At 37.5% G+C, this 21,027-nt stretch overlaps 2 protein-coding genes across 11 annotated transcripts in view; one reads left to right on the top strand and one right to left on the bottom strand.

The window, feature by feature from the left end:
• Positions 1-21,027, top strand: part of LOC105198174 (protein phosphatase 1L) — a 269,334-nt gene that overhangs the window by 130,878 nt on the left and 117,429 nt on the right. The window lies entirely within an intron of this gene.
• On the bottom strand, positions 12,908-19,964 carry LOC105207299. The gene is made up of 7 exons (XM_039459003.1): positions 19,869-19,964; positions 19,233-19,365; positions 18,649-19,157; positions 15,041-15,211; positions 13,529-14,117; positions 13,139-13,456; positions 12,908-13,056 (listed from the first exon to the last, which is right to left on the bottom strand). The coding sequence occupies exons 2-7, from the start codon at positions 19,354-19,356 to the stop codon at positions 12,935-12,937; spliced, it is 1,833 nt and encodes a 610-aa protein (XP_039314937.1). The 5' UTR covers positions 19,357-19,365; positions 19,869-19,964; the 3' UTR covers positions 12,908-12,934.

The raw sequence follows: 21,027 nt of genomic DNA, 5'->3' as shown, positions 1-21,027 counted from the left end.
GCGTGCGTGCGTGCGTGCGTGCGTGCGTGCGTGCGTGCGTGCGTGCGTGCGTGCGTGCGTGCGTGCGTGCGTGCGTGCGTGCGTGCGTGCGTGCGTGCGTGCGTGCGTGCGTGCGTGCGTGCGTGCGTGCGTGCGTGCGTGCGTGCGTGCGTGCGTGCGTGCGTGCGTGCGTGCGTGCGTGCGTGCGTGCGTGCGTGCGTGCGTGCGTGCGTGCGTGCGTGCGTGCGTGCGTGCGTGCGTGCGTGCGTGCGTGCGTGCGTGTATGTATGTATGTATGTATATATATATATACACACACAGAGTGTGCAAAATGTGGACACATCTAAATAGTTTCGTTCCCTTGTATTTCACAAGAAAATGTTTCAGACAAAAGTTGTAGTGTTTCAAAAGGTCTATTTAATGATGTAGAGTTTTGCGTACTCATTGTATTAATTTTAGTTAGTTCGTTTATAAGAGGTTGGTAGATCTAGTACATTTATGTTATGCGAGTTCCGATCTGACTAGATTTATACCCTATGTTCATGTCTCATGGCGCGCTGTTCTTCCCGCGTACTCCTTCTTCTGCTGTAAGCCGCCAGACGACACACACCTTCGCCTGTTTGTAATAAACCTATCTTATTTTCATACGCATCTATCGGAGATTCTCTCACTATAACCCAACAAAGTGGTAGCAGAGCGTAGTTTGTGCAATCGAAAGCTGCTGAGAGCGGAAGCCGAAAAATAAGAAAATTCAGCGACCGAGGTAAGAAAGGCGGCCACGTGGAAAGAAAGAAAATGGATAAGATACCTATGAATAGTATCCCACAAGTAACGGCGACAAATTATTACGTATGGGCCATGAAAGTAGAAGCCGTGTTAGGCCTAAAAAAGGTTAGATACGTTCTCACGACCGATCGATTTGTAAACGACAAAGACCGTGAGAGATGGGACAGCGATAACGACGACGTCGTGTCCATCATAAAGCTAACCTTGTCCGACGACCAGGCAATGTAGTTCGCAGATGAATTCCACGCAAGGCAACTATGCCTGAAAATAAAGGAAACCTACGTTGGACGTCTCGAAGACTCAAAAATCGATGCCACAGTCGAGTTACGTAGCATCACAATGGAAGACAAGGAAACAGCAGCAGACAACGTGACACGTGCACGAGGCCTAGCATCGAAGTGCAAAGGATTGAACGTGAACATCACAGATCGCGAGCTCGTGTACTACGTCATGAGAGGATTGAATGGCAAATTCAGTCGAATAAGGAACACACTTAAGACGCAACGAGACAAGAGGCTCGACGACGTATTAGAGGATTTACGAGAGGAAGAAAGAGAGGTAAACACTCAAAAGAAAAGCAACGATGCGGTTTACGCAACAAGAAAAGAAAAGCGTTACGGTATGAAAAAGTGCCACGTATGCAAAAAACCAGGACACGTGGCGAAGGTGTGCTGGCACCGAAGATCCAACGATGATGGCGACAAGAAAGATCAACCAGACAAAGGGCGCACGAATCAGCGCAGTGACACTCAATCTTAGGGCCGTTCGCAACATAGTCGTCAGGAGGAACGCAACGATAAAAGTGAGAAAGCCAACGAAGCCACCGACGACTACGCGTTCGAGGTATGCGACAAAGAGTGTGCGAGCGACGGCGACAGTTACATAGTAAGTTGGATCCTAGATAGCGGTTGTAGCAACCATATGATAAAAGAAAAATTTGTAATTGATTTTAAACACATAAATGGTAATGTTCTATTGACCGGTAAAGGAAATGTAACGAAATCAGGAGGAATAGGCTCAATCAATAGTAGATTCGAAATTGATGATAAATATGGCGCCAATGTATGTCTGAAAGATACTCTGTACGTACCGGAATTAAGAAATAATTTGCTTTCCGTAAGATAATTAGATGAAATAGGCTATTAAATAACTTTCGGTAATGAGTTAGCATTAATTTACGATAGCGATAGAAAAATTGTAGGTAAAGGGATTAAAGACGGATCAAAGTATATTATAAAAGGCAAAACTACAAATGACGTGTGTTTCATGGGCACAGAGAATACAGGGAACATGAGTAACGAAATGCTATGGCACAAGCGATTGGCGCACTTAAGTTCTAAATATACTAACAGACTAGTTAAAGAATAACTCGTTGAAAATGCGCATAATATTCCAAAAAATGAAGTCGAATGCGAGTCGTGTAGTATGTCAAAATTAATACAAAAGCCACATAAAATAATAGAATATAAAGTTACAAAGAAACCATTAGAGTTAATATATCTTGATTTATGCGAGCCTATGCCAACGAATTCAATTAAAGGTTCTCGATATATGTTAGTGATAGTAGACGATTATTCGCGCATGTATTTCGTATACTTTCTTAAACATAAAAGTGAAGCATTCGATCATTTTATGGAATTCCAGAAAAAATTTGAAAATAGACTAGAAACTAAAATTAAAAGTATTAGGACCGATAATGGCCGAGAATTTATCAACGAGAATTTTCGCAAGTACTTAAATGAATCAGAGATTAGTCATCAAAAAACAGTACCGTTTAATCCAGAACAACGGAAAAGTGGAAAGAGCGAATCGCGTTTTATTAGACAGAGCACGCATCATACTAAACGATAGTAAATTGCCTTCTGAATTTTGGGGAGAAGCAGTGGCAACAGCGTGTCACGTATCGAATATAACTCCTAGAAAAGGGAAAGATAGTACTCCGTTTGAATCATTTTTTGGCCATAAGCCATCATTAGAACACTTGAAAGTATTTGGTTGCGTTGCATTTTTTTTATGTGCCTAAACAGCATCGTGATAAGTTAGAACCAAGAGGTGAAATTGGAATAATGGTAGGATACGCTAGAAGTCGTAGCGGATCTACGATATTAAAAATCAAAAGATAGTCGAAGAACGAACAGCCAAGTTTTATGAAAATACTATGGGTTATACACTACTTAAAACTAAAGAATCATTTGATGAACAATTTAAGAATTTTGATGTTGAGTCATTATTTAAAGAAACAAATGAAGAATTAGTTGAGGACATAGATGCAATACATGAGCATGATGTAGATGCGAGATCCGACTACGATTTAGATATAATAGATGTCGTAGATGAGCTACCTCAAAATATAGACGTAAACGAAAAACGAAGGGGAAGGCCAGAAGTGACAACGAAAGCGGTAATGCAATCTCGTTTATCTGAGCAACAACGCGATCGTGAGGCAAAACTATTGGAACATGGTGTCCGTAGATCTAAGCGAATCGCTGATAAAAGTAATGTACCTAGAAACGATAGTAATATTTTTGAGGCTAACGAAACAAGTACTGAAATAGTACCTAGTAACTTTAAAGATGCAAAGGAAAGTAGAGAGTGGTATAAAGCCATGAAAGATGAAATAGAGTCATTGAATTATCATAATGTATGGGAAGTTGTTGACAAAATACCAGGGGTAAAAGTTATAAAAAGTAAATGGGTCTATTCTATTAAAAATGATCCTGAAAATAAAACTAAAAAATATAAGGCGCGATTAGTGGCAGCAGGATTTAATCAAATAAAATATAAAGATTATGAAGAGTCATACTTCCTCGTAGTAACAATTGAGGCATGGAGATTGCTGTTGAGTGTTGCAGCTAAACGAGATATGCGTGTGAGATTCTATGATGTAAAGACAACGTATCTGTACGGATCCATTGACGAAACTGTATATATGACGGCACTCCCAGGATTTGAAAAAACAATTGGTCTTGATAAAATATGTAGATTGCAAAAAAGTATATATGGATTGCTACAATCTGGGCGCAATTGGTTTAAACGACTCCGTAAAGAATTGTTAAATTTAGGCCTTAAACAATTAGCCAGCGATAATTGTATTTTCATACATAACAGAGGTAATATATTCCTATGCGTGAGCGTCTATGTCGACGATTTATCTATTATTGATAACAACACAAAGGCAGGTGACATGCTTGTAGAAAATACATGTAAAATATTTAAACTTAACAAAACCATAAATAAAGGTATATTTTTAGGCATGGAAATTAAAGAGACCGAAAAAGAAATAACGATAACTCAAGAGAGGTATATTAAAACATCGCTAGAAAAATACGGTATGTTACATTGTAAACCAGTAAGTACGCCGATAGTACCAGGACAGGATAAAGAGCCTGATTCACCTGATGATATTGTTGAGCCAAAAGGCTACCAAGAGATAATAGGAGAATTACTCTATTTAAGTATCTATCCTAGTAAAACAGATCTAGGCCAGACATTACATTCGCGACAAATTACTTATCACAATTCAATGCACGGCCAGAGAAGCGTCACTATGTAATGGCCAAAAGAATTTTACGTTACTTATCAAGCACTTTGAATTATAAGCTCCGTTATAGTCGAGAACAAGACAGATTGAACGCGAGTAATGATGCGAATTGGGGAAATGGAACTAAAATAAAATCTTTCTCGGGTGGCGTCATTCAATTAGAAAAATCGCTTATAATGTGGAACTGTCGTAAACAGAAATGTGTAGCGGATTCTACGTGTGAGGCAGAATTGTTTGCGATTAACGATGTAATTAAAAATGTAAAATGGTTAATAGGATTATTATCGGAGCTTGGCTTCGAAACACTTTATAAACTACCTGTGTGTATAGCAAGCGATAGTCAATCGGCGATAGACGTACTCAAAGACGCGAGGTCATCACGTAGATTACGCCATGTTTTACTAAAGTCACAATACATTAAAGATGAGATTGCCGAGGAGCGTGTTTATGTATCTTATGTTAATACTAATTTAATGAAAGCGGATTTTTTGACCAAAGCTGTAACCAAAGAAAAACTTGTGTGGAGTTGTGAAGAACTGAATCTATATTAATTGTTCCAAAGAGAAAATGATAAAGTTTGTGTTTATATATGTCGGCTATTTTATAAAATTATACCATTCCACGCAGGTGGGGAAATGTAGAGTTTTGCGTACTTGATTTTAGTTAGTTCGTTTATAAGAGGTTGGTAGATCTAGTACATTTATGTGATGCGAGTTCCGATCTGACTAGATTTATACCCTATGTTCATGTCTCATGGCGCGCTGTTCTTCCCGCGTACTCCTTCTTCTGCTGTAAGCCGCCAGACGACACACACCTTCGCCTGTTTGTAATAAACCTATCTTATTTTCATACGCATCTATCGGAGATTCTCTCACTATAACCCAACAAATGATTTTATCACTTTGACCTTGGATGGCGTTGTCAAGGTCAGATCAAAATCACATTAACTTTTTTAAATAAAACACCCTATTTTTGATTCCAGAATCTAATAGCTGGTGTCAAGACCTTTCCAAAACACCACAACAAAGTTTTAATTATTTTTGTTGAGTACTTTCCGAGTTGTGAGGCTTGAAACCTACGGTGTACTGTAACTTTCAAACGTCATAACTCAAAAAGTCCTTAAAAAAAATAAACTTATTTTTAGTGTTTTGGAAAGCTCTTGAAATTGACTACAAAAAAATGCAATAAAAGATATAGAATGTTAAGAATGTACCAATACCTTTTAATTAGGAAACTACCGATACTCTAATATTGTATCTTTTATTGCATATTCTTGTAGCTTATTTTGAGACTTTTGCAAAACACTACAAGAAAGTTTATTTTTGTTAAGAATTTTCCGAGATGTGACCCTTGAAAGTTACAGTACACTGTAGATTTCAAGCCTCACAACTCGGAAAGTACTCAACGAAAATAAACTTTCTTGTAGTGTTTTAGAAAGGTCTTGACACCAACTTATAGATTCTAAAATCAAAAATAAAGTGTTCTATTTAAAAAAGTTAATGTGATTTCGATCTTTCCTTGGCGACGCCACCCAAGGTCAAACTGATAAAATCAGTAAATAAATCTTTTAAAACACTAAAACTTTTGTTTGAAACATTTTTTTGTGAAATGCAAGGGAACGGAAATATTTAAGGGTTTTCACACTTTTTTCACAACCTGTATATACACTCGACAGCAAAATTAAAGGATCACTTATTCTGACTCCGAAAAATAAGCGTAATTCAAGACAGTGTAACTTTGTTAGAAATGATCGTAAAAAAATTTTAAAAAAGCATTTTAAAGCTTGAAATCTCTAATTTTAAGATTGATAAATCATTAAACGACTTACACATTGTTTACGAAGTTACGCGCATTTAAATAGGGATGTGTCAAATCTTAAAATTTTTTACAAACTTTGCAAAGCTCCACGATGCGAAATAAACATTGCACGCAAATGCGGTTTACCGCATTCAAAAGCGTGGATTTTTAGTTTTAATTTGCGTTTTTGTTGAGCTTTGTACGATTTTCTTTCACTGATTGTGAGTTAGGCAACACTAAAACAAAAATGGTACATCGCTTAACAAGTACGCAAATTAAAGATAAAATTCACGCTGCAAACTGCATTTGTGCGATTTTTAATTTACGTCAAATAAACTCGCAAAATTCGTAATAAATTTTGTTGCATTTTTATTTTTATACGTAAAAAATCAGTATGTTTTCAAATTTGATATTAAAAGTGAATGTAGAAACATTAATCTGTAAAATGCGTTTTGAAACATTTGATTTATCATTTTTCTGATTTATCATGTGTAACGCTGGTGATTTTCGGGCGGAGTTCGGATTTTCGGGAGAAACGGGGGGGGGGGGGGTACGGATAAGCTCGCCGGATTGCCGGGTTCGGAGAAATAATCGCATTCGGATTTGTAGAAAATAAATACAATAGATTTATTGAAGATAAACTTAAGGAAAGTACATACAGTTGGTACATGAAGCAAAATGTAACGAACTGGAATGAAACGAAATGTCTCGGAACGGGCAAACGCACACAAAAAGAGATGGTAATGGTTGTGAAACGCAAAACTATAAACAGAACTTATCGTTATTGTGCGTGACGATACCAGCGCCTAACGATCGGACGCGAGAAAGAACGAATTTAATCTAGCGGTAAACAAAATGTCGGGGTAATCATCGGTATATTACACCGAAATATAATTGGCCTGAGCTTTGGCTAGATGGATATTGCTGCAGGTATCGATGTTTTCGGAGTTAAACGGATTCGGTATCCGGAGGGTATCGGGGAGCCGCGGAACGCGTGGATATCGGTGTGGATGCGGCCGTAAGCGCGGCGACGCGGATTGGTCGAGGACGCTGCGATGTGCGGGCGCTTCCGCGGTTCGCCCGATCTGCCTCATGCAAATGAGTATCGTCAGACCGCGGATGCCCTGGCGATGTTTAGGGTTACTGGTCGGTGTCGAGGAGGCTTCCCGGGTGTGATTTCCTCGAGGATGCTTGAAGACGAGGCGGATTGGTCAGGTATGCCTTTTTTTTTGATAACGGAGAGGAAATGCGTTACCGCATACCCCAGACCCCGGGGGAGGCCTGGTGGTTATGTGGGGCTCTTCCCCGCCGACGACGTGTCGACGGGGACATACCCACTAAAACCTCTCCGGGTGTCCTGCCCTGGTCCATGGCTAGGGGGCTCCGGGAACGCGTGCAGCATACTTCCGGAGCCCCCCGGACCCGGTCGGCCTTGGCCGATTCGTCACGCCGGGTGCGCCCTAACGTGGGCGCACCCGGCAGGGCTCGTAGGTCTGATCAGCCCTAGGTCGGGGGAGGAGACACCAGCCCACCCCCGCCTCTTCCCCTGGTGGTTTGGGGGTAAAGCCCGGGGTATCCGGCCCCCGCCGTAACTCCGGGCCTCTTCGCGCCGCACTAACGGCGGCGCGGTCCTCCTGACTACCCTGGGGGGGGAGAAGGAGAATTCTCCCTCTACCCCTCTCCCCGGCGTGGCAGAGGGGGGGGGTACGGCTCCGCGTTACGTCGCAGAGTCGTCCCCCCCGGACCGTCAGGTTGGGTCTGCCTCGCCGGGTTCACCATTGTTATTACGAGGGGCCCCCCTCCTCCCGCGACTGCGCGTCCCGAAGGCGGGGCCGGCAGCCGCTGGGGAGGAGGGTCGCCCCCTTTCTACATCATCGCCGCCGTCGCTCTCTTCCTCCTCCCTAATTGCGGGAAGGGAGGGGGCGACGGCAACTGATCGCCCGCACCCCCGCCGTCTTTTGGCAGACGGGCCACTACGGCCCGAGGGGCGGGGAGCGGGCCTTCTTCTTCGGGGCGGTCGGGGGGGGAGCCAAGGTGGGTCATGTCCCCGTCCCCGCCGCCCCTGTCGTTATTCTCGCCGGGGGGCATACGTCCCTCCGGCCTCCTCTCTCTGATGGTCTCGGCCTCCTCCTTCTGCCGCATAACTTGATCGCAGAAGGAGGAGACCGCGACCCAAGCGCTCTCCCTGCGGACCATCTGGCTAATGATGGCCCGCAAGGAGAGATCGTCGTCGATTTCTCTTTGTAGGACTCCGCGCAGCTCCTCCCACGCTGGACAGAGTTCCAGCGTGTGCTGCGCGGAATCCCTTTCGGCGTCGCAATGGTGGCACTGCGTCGTCGGCTCCTTCCTTATTCTGCACAGGTACTCACCAAAGCAGCCATGCCCGGTGAGCACCTGTGTTGTCCGGTAGGACAAACCGCCCCAAGGGCGGTCCACCCATTCGTCCAAGTGGGGTAGGACGGCCTCCAAGATCCGAGATCCCGCCGCCGGCGGGTCATTGGCGAGACTCTCCCGCCAAGACCTTATGGCCCGCCGGCGAGCCCTTTCTCGCAATAGCGCGGCGACTCTGGGGGTAACCACTCCCCCCTGCAGGCGGACGGCCTTCGCCCTGGCATATGACCATGCCAGGGCGTCGGCCGTGAATTCCGCCGGGGGGAGCCCCGCCAATCCCAAGGTCGCCGCGCTGGGGGCGGTGCGATAGGCGCGCACGATCCAGCCGCCGCTGCACGGCGTGCAGCACGTCTCTTATGCGGCGGCTGGCCAGCGCCTCGCGGAACCATACCGGAGCACTGTACAGGGCCCCGGCCATGGCCGCGTAGGCGTATGCGCGCCTCGCACCTACTCCCGGACCTCGGAGGTTGGGCATCAACCCCAGAAGGCCGTTTTGCCCAATCGCTGGGCCAATTTGTCAAAGTGTTTGACAAAGGCCCAGCGACCATCCAATTGCAACCCCAGGTATTTGAGGGTTGCTCCCACTCGGATTCGGGTGCCGTCCACCCGGACGAAAGCCCGGGGCGGTACTCGGGAAGAGCCATTATGGAAAAAGATGGCTTCCGTCTTCTCCGGGGCCACCCTCAAGCCCAGGCTCTTGATGGAGCCGACGACGCAGTTCACCGCCCAATTGCCCATGGCAATCGCCATCACCCAGGAGGCTCCCCGGGCTACCACGAACGTGTCGTCCGCGTAACCAACGACGTGGCAGCCAGGGGGGAGGGCCACACGGAGCACCTTGTCGTATGCAGCGTTCCAAAGCAGGGGGCCTAGCACGGACCCCTGCGGAACGTCTGGTCAGGTATGCCTGGCCTAAGGACTTGACGAGGATACTCGTCGTGACTGGTTACGGCGAAGATGCTCACCGGGGAGAGGCTTTCGGTCTAGCCGAGAATTCTCGGCTGCTGGAAACGACGAGGATTCTCGTCGAGAGTGTGGCAAAAGAGGCGAGTAGGCTCGTCCTCGAGGAGGTAGGGAGCGTCGAGGATGCTCGACTAGGCAGGTTTGGTGGACCGGGAAGATCTGACTCGGTGTTTCCACTGCCGACTTATATATCCGAACGCGCGGCTGGACCAGGGGGTACAGACTCCCCTCTTGGAAACAGAGGGGACGACTTCTTCAACGCCGCCTGGCTCTGGACCCGGAGACAGTGAACTAAAATGGGTCACGTGACCAATAGTGGGGAGTAGCCGCCATATAGAAATCTATGCGCGCGCGCGCACATAGCTATATGCATATAGCATATACTATAACCTAAATTCTTGAGTGATTGTATTAAATTTTGTTGTTATTAATATTATTTAAATTGCATTGAGAAACACCCTATACAAAAGTGTTCAGACTTAATAAGGAGCCAGAAGACACTTTTGTAAGTTATTTTTCTGCACAATTTTAAATAATGAAAATAACAGAAATTATTAACATCACTCAAGAATGTACAACATTAACATATTTTTTTTTGTATACCCCGTTGATTGGGTATATTAAAAAAATGCAATGCAACATATTTTCCCGTCCCACTTAGCAGACTGCGGACTGTCGGATATAGAAATATTAAATATCCGGTGTGGTTAAAAAATATGATGCAAAGCACTTTAAATGCACCACGGCATCGATCTCATACATCACCATTCACGCATAACAAAAAATAATTAATACAAATAATGTTTAACATACATTGACATACGTACATACATATATACATACATACATACATTGAACAATACTTAACAATTAATATCAAATCTTATACATCACCATTCACGCATAACAAAAAATAATTAATACAAATAATGTTTAACATACATTGACATACGTACATACATACATACATACATATATACATTGAACAATACTTAACAATTAATATCAAATCTTATACATCATCATTCACGCATAACAAAAAATAATTAATACAAATAAAGCATATACATAACATACATCGACATACATACATACATACAACAACATACATTGAACAATATTTGACAATGCATTAAAAAAAAAAAAAAAAAATATATATATATATGCATACATACACACACATCAACTTAAAAATACTTTACAATACATTTAAAAACATACGAGGTGTGTTCAAAAAGTATCGCGAATTTTGTGTTTTTTCAAAAATTATTTATTTATTCATGAATATCTATTTTGTCCCCTTCAAAGTAATCCCCATGAGATATTATACACTTGTGCCAACGGTTTTTCCAATCTTCGAAGCACTTCAAAAAATCATTTTTTTTTATCTTGTTCAGCTCCTCCTTCGATGCCGTCTTTATCTCGTCAAGCGTAGCGTAACGTCGTCCTTTCATGGGCCTCTTCAGTTTAGGGAACAAGAAAAAGTCACAAGGGGCCAGATCTGGGGAATACGGTGGCTGCGGCATCATTAGTGTGTTGTTTTTGGCCAAAAAGTCGCGCACAAGCAACGATGTGTGAGCAGGGGCGTTTGGTACGAATTTCGCGGCGACCCGTCTCATGCCCAAATCATTGATAAAAATCGAATGGCACGAGCCAATCGATATGTTTAGGTCCTCAGCAACTTCTCTAACGGTGATTCGACGATTGGCCAATACCATTTTCTCCACTTCATTAATTTTTTCGTCTGTTGTTGAAGTGCTCGGGCGTCCGGCACGCTCTTCGTCGTTCACATCTTCTCGCCCTTCTGAGAACATTTTGTACCACCGATAAACGTTGCTTCGGTCCAAGGTAGCTTCTCCGTATGCCACAGTCAACATTCGGAATGCATCCGCGCACTTAATTTCGTTTTTCACACAAAATTTGATACAGGTTCTTTGATTCATTTTTTTGAATAGGTAAAAATCGAAGACGATCCAAAACACGTGCAAGCAAAGCAGCTGTCAACAATTAAGTGAACATTCAAAATGGCCGAGCTTGTCGGCATAAGTGAGAGACATGAGTACCAACATAACGCCACAAAAAGATCGAAATTCGAATATACGTAACCCGCGAAAATTCAAAATTCGCGATACTTTTTGAACACACCTCGTACATACTATTTTTCACTCATAAAACAAATATAATATTTTGATACAACGCAATTCATTGCAGGGTAATCTAACTCCACCGAGGAAGATATTCTCAGTTCGAATAATACCTCACCTCTTAGGGCAAAAGTAGATTTTCATCATACACACTCCTAAATTTCTTCTCAGATGCGACTTGTCTCTCTTTCGATAAGACGCCGATCTTCTGATCTCATCTCCACCTCCTCCGACCTGAAGGCATGTCTTCCTTTTGAGAAAACATGACTTCTTCAGGACAGATGATCCAGAATAGAAGAATCCTACCTACACCATTCATTAAACTGTCCATTCACACTTCACACTTACAGTAACAATCTTTTATACATAATACTTTTTTTTTTTTTACCTAAATGTCTCTTCTTTAATATATATATTTTTTTATACTTATATATTTCGCGCGCTTTCCTTATTTCCATAATACCCTTGACATGTAATTCAGAATCCAAATCGTTGTTTGATATCAATGAATTTTTTTTACACCATATTAATGTTTTAATTGAAATTACGCGTACTGTGACTTTAAATATATTATAATGATGCTCTATACACATATGCCAATTTGTATCTACATTCCAAGTTTCAAAATGCTCTAATAATACTTTTAAAATATTACGACGATGAGATCGCGTGTCTAACAATTTAATAATCCTTCTTACTATTTGTTTTGCAAATACTGAAAATTCATTACTTTTTAAACTATAATTACATTCTTCACAATAATTAAGTTCTTTGACAATGACGGTAATAACTTCATCTAAATAATTTGGTAAAAATTCCGTACTTGATTCTTCGCTAACAACAACAGTAGTAAACATTTCATGTGGTTCTTTATCATCACTAACTTCAACATTTGAAAGATTATCTTCCAAATACTTTTCCAGGGAAAATAACATAAAGGAATCTTGGCTAGCTTCACAATTACCGCCAACAATAAATACCGATTTCATGTTACTCACTAGAAGTGTAATGAAAGAATCTTCAAATTGTTTAGGTGTTGGATTTGTATTACGAACCGCATGACTTCTAATTTGACCGAAAAAGTTCTCAATTGGATCCTGATTACAATAACGCGTTTTAAAAGATGTAAATTCGTACTTAGAATGAATTATTTTCCAGATTTTTTCGAAACCGTCTATAGTTAATAACCAATTTTTTAAACTAGGCACTGATTTTATAAGTTCGCGTGTTACTTTGTCAACGTAAGACAAATTTCTGAGCATACCTTTTGCATTCGTCCAAAACACATGATGTACACTGTCCTCTACCACTGGAGATCGCAAATCATTGTCTTTTACCTCACCTCACTACTGTTCACGGAGTCAAATAAATCATTAAAAAAATTTACTACCTCTGCTGTTGCGATTCCTTCTTCCATATCAATTTTTACCTCATTATTATCAATCTGCACGGCACCTACAAAAAACAAATTATTGATGTGAACAGATTCATCTTATTATGATGCTTAAGATATATATCTATATTAAATAAAACTTACATCTTGATCTTGTAAGTATCTCAATGCAGCTCGCAACCGTTCCACTCAGCACTTGCGTTGCATACTTAACACGCATTTTTTTAATTTTGTCCTCAATAATATGTTCTTGCGTTATTTTTTTTAACTGTGGACGTATTATATTTATCTTCTTATCTATTATCCATGCTGTCTTCACGATATCCCACGATGCTACACGTTGAAAACTGTTGCAGCTAATCGCTAGATTTTTGGTTAAGAAATTGTTTCTTATTCCTTTAATAAGATGAGGAGGATCGTATAAAGGAACAATCTCTACATTTCCAACTTCAAAAGTTTGAGCTGTAAATAATAATTTAAAAAATATATTTATACGTAATGTGCATAGAAATACCATTAATATAAATTATTTACCTTGTGTTCTTTTTTCTAAATTCCGTTTCATATCTGTTTGTAATAATAAGTGTTTAATAGCGGCTGTATTTGTAGCTCCTTGGTCACAGACTGTTGCAATTATGTGGAAACCTGCTTTGCTTATTTTATGTACGTGTTCTTTGATACATCTAATTAGTTGGGCTGTATTTGTCGTTTTCGAGCAAAAGTTGTAGGATATTGGCATTTTCCACCCCGTATTTAATCCACGCAACATAAATACCAAAGCATGATCTGCGACTTTGCTTGTGCGATTGTTGCCCCAATCTTCATAGCCATATATAATATCCCTTCGCACATCGTACATGACATTAGATTGTATAGATACTTCGTCCCATATTAAGATACAAACTTTATTTTTAATTGTCATTTTTTTGGATATATTTTCCAAATGTCGCAAAATCAAAGGGTTTAATCCAAGAGTTAAAGGAATCTTTTGAAGTACCAACTGTAATGTTTGTATTGACGGGATGTGTTGAAAAACATTTCGTAAGCAATTATAGCCACGCTTTCCCATCGTTTTGTATAAAGTTAGAGCTAAAGCTTTTTCTTTATTTTCGTATCGACGTCCCTAGAATATATTGTAAAGTAAAAATATATGCATGAACACAAATATTAGAAAAATATTTGTCTTCTATAAATGTAATACACATTATACACATGCATAACATTTCTGCCAAATTGTGTTAACCAAAAATGTGTATATATCATGATTAGTATAATCTAATGCAATAAATATATAAAACAACAAGAAGCATATTATTTCATGCAAAACCATACCAGAGGCAAAATACTGATTAATACATGAATGTACAATAACAAAAATTATTTCAAGCAGTATATGACATGAAAAAGTTTATTTCAATAAATAGATTAGCAAAAAGCATTCTATGAAAGTAAGACAAATACAACATTACGTATAATTAACTAATCAGAAATAAGAATGTGTGTGTGTGTGTGTGTGTGTGTGTGTGTGTGTGTGTGTGTGTGTATACACACATATATATATTGTATAAATAAAATTCCAAAGTTTCAGTTTTCGGTATATCTTTATATTAACAAATTATAATTAGCAATCAGATGTGGTTTCTTCTACACTAAAAATATTAATATTCATGCATGCGTAGACAGAATTTTCTCAAAAAAATGTGCTGAAAAATCACGTAAAGAAATAAAAGGTTATAATTACATAATGGAATAGTGTGTTAACATATTATAAAATTAAAAATATTTCATATTTGTAATATTTATTTTTTCTAATTTTATCTCCACTCAAGCATGAATATATTATTTGAACAAATTTCAAAGTTAATAAATTGTGCCAGCAAAAGGCATATCAAAATTTCATGCAAGGTATTATATAAGATGACGGAATATCACAAATATATAACAAAATTTGTTAACATGAAAACAGATTGACAATAGAAATCGAGGAGATACAAAACACCGATAGCAAGAAAAAAAAAACCAAGTTACAGTTACAGTGAAACTTACTTCTTCTAGCATAACGGATTTCTGAATGTCGCCTGACATCCGTACCGTTTGCATTTCTTCCACGAAGTAATTATTACTTTTTTTGTTATCACATTTGTCATTCAATGATATTAATATTGATGGGACAAATGAGAACCTTGCTTTCCTAGAGGCATTGAGAGCCTTATTTTCCTAAAAATAAAAGCATAAATAAAAGAAATTTGTTGTATTATCAAATACAACAAATCTTCTTTTATTCTTTTTAAATACATTCTATATGTACAGAATCCTTCAAAATTCTGGAATATTACCTGAAATAATACTTACAATATACTTACAAGGAAACACAGAGAAGTGTCCGCCTCAGATTAAAACAAGTTTTTAATATGTTGTAGTACAGATAAAAATAAGGGACACGTATTTTTTTATACGTGCCCATACGCACTTTAAGCGGGTGAAACACCCCTTTGAAGAAAATCGGTTTTTTTCTTTCGAAGCGTATGCCGTCGAAATTATAAGAGATAGAAAAAAATGTTTTAAATGAAAGTTGAATGGCTCGAAGAGTAATTTATAACAGCGGAAAAAAATTTTCTTTTTTTAATTTTTTTAAATACTTTCCCCCACCACTTACCTATTTCTTTTCAAAATTTTTATTTTTTTTATAATCAAAATAAAGCTTATTTTATTACGAATTCAACGGTATATGATAAAGTTACGATACAACATTCCCATTTTCCAAAAATAATTAAAAACCTCTCTACACACACGGTACGCGCACCCGTCCGCGCGTTTGTGCACTACGGAAGTGACTCCCTCCGATTTCGACATGCCTTTAATATGTTGTACAGTTTAAAATAAGGGACACGTATTTTTTACACGTGTCCTAATACACTTTTAAGGGTGAAACACCCCTTTGAAGAAAATCGGGTTTTTTCTTTCGAAACGTGTATCGTCGAAACTATAAGAGATAAAGAAAAATGTTCTCAATGAAAGTTGAATGCATGTTTTTCTCGCATAAGATGACAAAAACATTTCGAGGACAGTCTGTGTCTAACATGAAAATGCAGACATTGAAAAAAATATTTACTACAAAATAAAACGACACTACACTAAAAAATAACAACAATTACGGTGTTGTAAGACATTAATTTCTTGTTTAGAAAATAATATGTAATTAATATAAGTTAAACATTTATTTACTGGTCTACATGATTCGACTAGAATAGTTGTTTTCTTCAACATTTTATAGATAAGGAGACTTGGATTACAAAAAATTATTACTTACACATTCCATATCTTCACTATCTAACGCCAGCTCATCAACTAACAACAAAAGAACTAACATAAAACTAATTAAAAAATTAGTTAGAAATTTCATTTTTTATACTGCGTTTATACAATTCAATTAAAGTATTTATTAAATTCCATTAGTGTAGAAATATGCATAACCACGCTGTGCGTGGTTATGCATATTTCTACACTAATGGAATTAACGGTGCGTAACTGGCGCGTGCACTTTGGGTCATTTCCTTACATACGTAGCTCTTGAATCTATACATGTCAATACAGCCGAGACGTAAACATTCTATTTCAAGATAGGAAATGACCCTAAGTGCACGCACCAGTAGCGTGGTTATGCATATTTCTACACTAATGGAATTTAATAAACACTTTAATTGAATTGTATAAATGCAGTATAAAAGATGAAATTTCTAACTAATTTTTTAATTAGTTTTATGTTAGTTCTCTTGTTGTTAGTTGATGTGCTGGCGTTAAATAGTGAAGATATGGAATGTGTGAGTAATAATTTTGTGTAATCCAAGTCTCCTTATCTGTAAAATATTGAAGAAAACAACTATTCTAGTCAAATCATGTAGACCAGTAAATAAATGTTTAACTTATATTAATTACATATTATTTTCTAAACAAGAAATTAATGTCTTACAACACCGTAATTGTTGTTATTCTTTAGTGTAGTGTCGTTTTATTTTGTAGTAAATGTTTTTCTCAATGTCTGCGTTTTCATATTAAACACTGTCCTCGAAATGTTTTTGTCATCTTATGCGAGAAAAACATGCATTCAACTTTTATTGAGAACATTTTTCTTTATCTCTTATAGTTTCGACGATACACGTTTCGAAAGAAAAAACCCGATTTTCTTCAAAGGGGTGTTTTACCCTTAAAAGTGTATTAGGACATGTGTAAAAAATACGTGTCCCTTATTTTAATCTGTACAACATATTAAAGGCACGTCGAAATCGGAGGGAGTCACTTCCGTAGCGCACGAACGCGCGGACGGGTGCGCGTACCGTACGTATAGAGAGGTTTTTAATTATTTTTGGAAAATGGGAATGTTGTATTGTAACTTTATCATATACCGTTGAATTCGTAATAAAATAAGCTTTATTTTGCTTATAAAAAAAATAAAAATTTTGAAAAAAATAAGTAAGTGGTGGGGGAAAGTATTAAAAAGAATTAAAAAAAAATTTTTTTTTTCCGCTCTTATAAATTACTCTTCGAGCCATTCAACTTTTATTTAAAACATTTTTTTCTATCTCTTATAATTTCGACGGCATACGCTTCGAAAGAAAAAAACCGATTTTTTTCAAAGAGGTGTTTCACCCCCTTAAAGTGCGTATGGGCACGTATAAAAAAATACGTGTCCCTTATTTTTATCTGTACTACAACATATTAAAAACTCGTTTTAATCTGAGGCGGACACTTCCCTGTGTTTCCTTGTTAGTATGTGATGTACTTAATGATAGATGAAGCACTTAATTACATTGCTTACTAAATTGCTAAAGAAAAATTTATAAGCACATATAAGCATGCATGCAGTGTACTACAATGAATTTTATACATGTAAATAAACATGCCGGAATAAAATTTTCACTATTACAAGTATATACTAAAAAAATATAATTTGATTATATTATTGTATCTATTTTTATATTTCTTGCGGGGATAATTGGCTCCTACATATATAACATTAAACATGTTATGAATATATAACAAATGTACGAATACATTAAAAAAAAATATATTTATAAATATTTATCTAAAAATTATAAATTATAAATATATAAAGCAACTACTATATGTAAAATACTGTTATACATATATAAAGCACTACTTTAAGCATATATATTAAACAAATATATTATAAATAACATTTAAAAATAAAACTAATTTATATAAAAAGATATATATGTACGAAAAATACTACCTTTTTAACCTCTTGTATAACCCGGAAAAAAATTTTTTAATATATATGGGCAAATGTTATATCTAATCATATATTATTGTATATTAATATAATATATAATTATAGATATAACATTTGCCCATATATATTAAAATAATTAATTATATATATTTCCTATTTAATTATATGCCCAGATAGTACAGAGAATTAAAAAAGAATTTAAGCTTATGCCATCAATTTAGAATTTATTTTGAGATACAAAAAAAAACAAAAAAAATTTTTGTTTGCATCTCAGAATAAATTCTGAATTGATATCAGAATTCTTTTTTTTTATTTCTTTTTAAATCTCTATGCTATCTGTGCATGATCATATAAATAAAAAAATTTTTCCCAGGAATAACTTTTTATTAATTAATGAGCATACCTCTGGTGCATGAGAAAAATTACGAGAAATCATCTCAAAGAATGTTTTTTGAACGCCGGACAAATTCGCAGTAACATCTTCCCAAGTTCTGCGACGACGTATATCCTTTCCCTTTTCTTTATATTTGGAAATGGTTTTGTTCCTTTTGGACAGCAGTTTTCTATAGCGTCGTACTTTGGCTCGAAGCTGGGTGATTCTTCTTGGAACAATGTCTTTAGTGATGTTCGTGTATTTTATTTTATCAATAAGTTGTACTTCTTCGGCTGTTGACGTTGATGCTACTGGCATAAAATCAGAATTGTCTTCAACATCATCCAAAGGTTGCAATGTAGCAATAGTACCATTATCAGTAAAACTGATATTGGCATCATCTGCCACATTTACATTTAAAAACAATATTGGCATTGCATTGTCTTTGAGACATCGCTTCTGCCCATATGGTTTTATCATCTCTTCGGGGAAATGTAAAGTACAAATTCTTAATTTAGCTGTGACATTTTTCGGTGCATCTGTAACATAAAAAATTGTTTAAATTTTAAAATACAAAAAAATATTTAACATAATTTATTCAAGCAATTACTTACTTATCAAGTTGTCTAATCCGATTGTTTTTAACCAAGCCTGCATTTTAATATGTTGGGTGGGAAGCTTATGACTCGGGACTCTTGCTGATGATGTGCATCCCGGCACGCAACATTTCCACACCATTTTTGTTAACTGTAAGAAAATTTAATATATTTTATTAATAAACTAATCATGTAACCATTAACATGCAAAATATGCAACTTAAATATATATAAGTATATACTAATATTATTATTACATGTTAATTATAGATCTATTATAATTAAATTAGTTATAATTATAAAGATATAAAACAAATTATAAGTAGATATAACATAAATATAAGATAAATATTTAGTTAAATATCAAAGAAAATAGTCAAAGAAAATAGAGATAAACTAGGTTAGATTGAGCACTAAATTAATATACTATTATTGCTTCTACTGTTATTATTATTGTTATTACTACCCGTTAGTGATAAAAATGATAAATAATTATATTGATAATTACCCTTGATTTTATTGCCTGTTCTTGCTCACTCTCACTCACTTGGATTTGTTTAGACTTGATGAGACTTGCTCGGTTGGCGCCAAAAAATAAGGAGATATTCTTTGAATTGGTGCCAAAAAATGATAGATAATTATATTGATAATTACCCTTGTTTTTATTGCTCGTTCTTGCTCACTCTCACTCACTTGGGTTTGCTTTGACTTGCTGAGACTTGCTCGGTTGGCGTCAAAAAATAATGAGATATTCTTTGGGCTGGCGCGTACTCCCACTCCGTATCACGTGATCTATTTTAGTTCAACTACATCCGAGTCCAGAGACAGATGGCACTACTGTATATATGTCTCCTATCTAGAATAGGAGTTTGTACCCCCTGGGCTGGACAAACCAATCCGTGCGCTTGGTCGGCTGGCTCGGCGTGGGGACGTTGCGGAACGCCACAGACAGCGCGTGCTGCCGCATGATGGAGAAGTTAGCTGGTGCGCGCACGTGGTTCTCGCTGCCGAGGTGCTCGGGTGTACGGAGCGGAGTTGCAGTGCGTGCGAGGTGGGGGGGGAGGCGTTTTGTTACACATGTTAAACTCTTTTTTTGGAGAGTAACTGTTGATGATCCTTTAATTTTGCTGTTGTACGCTTCTTAATCTTTCCTGAAGTCGATATTTAAACTTTGTAAAAAAAAAAAATTATAAAACGATCTTCCAGGGCTTATTTTAAAGGGCGAAACTTTTAAAATGATTTAAAGGTTTCTTTTATCTGGGTTGATTTTTCTCGAAGATTCTTTTACACTAGGAAATAAAGGAAGAAGTTCAAAAAAATTTTAAAAATTAAAAATTTGCAAAATAAATTTTTCATAATGCATTAAAACATTAAAAATTTTGTGGATTATTTCTTGCTTACTAAATCTTTTTAAAGGGTTTTTCAACTTTTGATTTCATGTTAATTTAAATGGCAAAAAATTAGCAACTTCCTAAATTTGTTTAAATTTGGAAAACTTTTGATTTTTAAAAATCTTTTTTAAATTTCTTACTTTATTTCCTAGTGTAAAAAAATCTTCGAGAAAAATCAACTAAAATAATTGAAAGGTTTTGCCCTTTAAAATTAGTCTTGGAAGATAGTTTTATAATTTGTTTTTCACAAAGTTCAAATATTAATTTCAGCAAAGATTAAGTGAGCGTTCAACAGCAAAATTAAAGGATCACCAACAGTTACTCTCCGAAAGAAAGTGTAACATGATAAATCAACAAAAATGATAAAACAAATGTTTCAAAACACATTTTACAGATTAATGTTTCTACATTCACTTTTAATA

The sequence above is a fragment of the Solenopsis invicta genome, chromosome 16, assembly GCF_016802725.1.
Source record: "Solenopsis invicta isolate M01_SB chromosome 16, UNIL_Sinv_3.0, whole genome shotgun sequence".
Classification (NCBI taxonomy): domain Eukaryota; kingdom Metazoa; phylum Arthropoda; class Insecta; order Hymenoptera; family Formicidae; genus Solenopsis; species Solenopsis invicta.
The sequence above is the reverse complement of the archived record's forward strand: the minus strand, read 5'-3'. Positions and strand labels throughout refer to the sequence as shown.